We start from the raw sequence: 3,275 nt of genomic DNA, 5'->3' as shown, positions 1-3,275 counted from the left end.
CCCCAACATATCTCATGTTCTCCTCTCGCGGACAAACGGTCAGTTTGCTGTTGCGGCGATGCTGTGAGATTCTGATTGTGGTAGCGGCGGCCAGGAAGCAACACCTCTCAGTATACCAGCCAACAACAAGATTTTCGCTTGGTTCAAGAACCAACAAATCTCTCCCCTCACCCAAATGGGAGGAAACAACATTTCACAAGAAGGTAGTTAAAAACAGCAAACAACATACAAGAAAACCAAGCCAAAAAGCAACGAACCAAATATAGAGTTTACGCACAGCCAGCAGGCCATCCATGACACACAAGTATACAGTTTTGGTAGACAAAGACATCGACACACAAGACAACAAGTTCCATTTGCAGAGTGGCCGCGAGCCCGGAGTGTTGAAGCAAGAATCGTCATGTGATTCCACGCGCCCCCTCCAAAGCCCAGCAACCACTGAATGCTGCCTACATCTTGAGAGATACATCCCCCGCATCATTCCAGATCACACGGGGCTATGCTCTTTTGGTTTCAATTACTACTACTTAGGACCCAAGGCTGCATATCTGCTGCTCCAACTACATCAAAAGAAGAGTAGATTAATGATTATGACAGGTCTACGAAGTACAATGCTGCTTAAGTTATGTCGGAATCTTTTTTAGGTACATGGCAAAGGTTAAGTTAAGCTGGGAAACAAGGAGATACAACTGCTTTTTTTGGAGCTACCGTATACATCTAACGAAACATTGTGAGAAAATTAAGACAGAAACATTCAACGAGCAAATGGGACTATAAAAAAACCCCGAACTAAGTGCTCCAGAAAAACAAAAACATATTGCTATTCCAATTTCAACAGTAACAAGAATAAGATCAAGGTTATTATTGTTTTTTTATCTTCAACAATATACGACCAGTCTATGTATTTGCGATACTTGTGAGAAGTTGAAAGTCAAAATCCAACATAGGCACATAAGATGCTACCTGCATAATGGTCCGTAGCCTGCCGCGCAGATCATAGAACTCATTCCTAAGAAGATTCAATGCCATGAGACACCTGAAATAATGCAAACACACCACACTGTCACATTCTGAAGGGGTGAAGCAAACTGAATTGAAATGCTTTGGAAATTGTAACCCGTTGTTTGAGAAAGAACTCTAGCCATCTCAAAACTTAGTTGCGGTATAAACAGAAGTCTAGAGTAACAAGTTGCAGGAGAATTATCAAAGAGGCATATATTGAGATAAAGAAGTGAATTATATCTATCACCTGATTGGAGATGAAGTGAACAAGCAGGTTATTTCTTATGAATATTAGAATAATATGAGCCAGAAATAGTGTCATTAAAGACAAAATAAGCTGGCAGGTTTCACAGAGGGGATTTGATAAGCACATGGAGTAGAGAATAATTACTGTGCAACATATATAATAAGGTATCAAGAACTAACCCTTCTTTGCTTTTTGCCCCGTAGAACTGGCGAAAGTGCTCGCAGGCAAGGTTAACTTTCGTAGCACCAACACTGATACATGCCAAAAAGAGCAAGATCAAGAAACTAAAATTTTCTCAAACTTAACCACTGCCAAGGAATGTTGATTCACATAAGCATAATTGCGGTGTCATAATAATATTGGAGGAGTCATTCGTCATGGTTATTACCACAATATATTGTTTGATAAACCAGAAATGAAAATAACATTGTTGGCCTTATGTGCTATAACAGTTAGTAGTGCTAGAGATATTTATAAAACGATAAAGTTTCCCTAGCCAAACAGGATGAATATCGGCATTTCCATTTGCACAAAACACGACTAAACTCGTCTCTTCGAACTATTGCTAAACGGCAGCACAAACCGCACAAGGCACATGCCCACAACGTATACACACCCACGCCGACAGATCCAAAAAGAGACAACATCAATATATGTAGTGGAGAGAAGCTAAAAAAACAGCCATTGACGTTACATAGAGCAGGAGATCATTAATACATAGTAATATTTTCTGAATGGCAGCTTTTATTGCTGACCTAGAGTACTGCAATTGTCGAATATCATCCAATAGTACAAGAAATTTCCACAAGACGACAAAGTTTTCCTAGACGAGTTTTAGAGTTGCCATTGGCAGGAATGCCGACAATTCCGTTAGATGAAATATGAAACGCAACTAAACTCAGCTCTTCTATTTATGCGTATACGACAACCGCAAACGACACAACACCGACACGTCCGAATAGAAATGTGGACAGACGAGAAAAACCGCCATCGCCGTTCCTGAATAGCATATCACTAGTAATAACAGGATGGGTCGCAAGACGACAAAGTTTTAATTTCTCGTGGAGCCATAACATTGCCGAGTACTCCCGTTAGGTAGCCAACAATTATTTCCTTAACGAGTTTTAGCATTTTTCCTTTGCCAGGATGCCAACAATTCCGTTATACTAAACCTAGCTCTTCTATTTATGCGTATACGACAACCACAAATGACACAGCACCGACACATCCTAATAGATTTGTGGATAGATGAGAAAACCGTCATTGCCGTTACGCTGAATAGCATATCACTAGCTAATACCAGGAAGGCTCGCAAGACGACAGAGTTTTAATTTCTCGTCGAGCCAAAATAACATTGCCGTTGGACACTTGTACTTATGGCTACGCAGTAGCGCAAACATCACCTACCAAAGGGTAATGCCCATGACAAACACATCAGAATCGATGCAGTGGGGAAACAAATCACCTGCAGTTGCACGCCTTGAGCTGGTGCACCAGTTCGCCCACCATTTCGAAGTCGACGATGGGCAGGTTCCTGGGAATCAGAAATTAAGCAGAGGAGACGAAATCAATACCCAAGACGATCGGGATAAGGAGAGCAGAGGGGCTTGTGCGCGGTGGTACGGACAGAAGACTGGTGATGTCATTGAGCATCCTGTCGGCGTCGTGGAAGAAGATGTTGATGACCTCGTCCTGCGTCAACTGCAGCTGTTGGTAATATTCGTCCAGAATTCCCTGGATCCATCACGCCAAGTCAGCAAGACAGAAGATGGACCGAATTCCAGCCCAGAACCACACGGCCGCTATCGAATTGAGGGGAGGCACGACTCACCGTGGCGTACATGTGGCCGACGTGGTCGTTGAGTTGCTGCCTGAGTGCGGCGGCCGGCATGGCGAAGCGAGGAGGTCCGGGGGACGGAATTCGAAGCTGCTGGCAGAGTTGACGAGGACAGGAGAGGAGTGCTGGCAGGTCACGGAGGCTCTTTCACGGAGCCTTTTGGCAGGGAGTGCTCGTTAAACTCTACTG

General features: G+C 43.4%; 1 protein-coding gene across 1 annotated transcript; it reads right to left on the bottom strand.

The window, feature by feature from the left end:
* Positions 1-207: 207 nt before the first annotated feature.
* On the bottom strand, positions 208-3,275 carry LOC109769670 (histidine-containing phosphotransfer protein 2-like). Its single transcript, XM_020328397.4, has 6 exons — positions 3,081-3,275; positions 2,877-2,983; positions 2,715-2,783; positions 1,429-1,500; positions 964-1,036; positions 208-560 (listed from the first exon to the last, which is right to left on the bottom strand). Exons 1-6 carry the CDS (start codon positions 3,138-3,140, stop codon positions 528-530), a joined length of 414 nt encoding a protein of 137 aa, XP_020183986.1. The 5' UTR covers positions 3,141-3,275; the 3' UTR covers positions 208-527.

This window comes from Aegilops tauschii, chromosome 4 (genome assembly GCF_002575655.3).
Source record: "Aegilops tauschii subsp. strangulata cultivar AL8/78 chromosome 4, Aet v6.0, whole genome shotgun sequence".
Taxonomy (NCBI): Eukaryota; Viridiplantae; Streptophyta; class Magnoliopsida; order Poales; family Poaceae; genus Aegilops; species Aegilops tauschii.
This window is presented reverse-complemented; position numbering and strand designations above follow the sequence as displayed.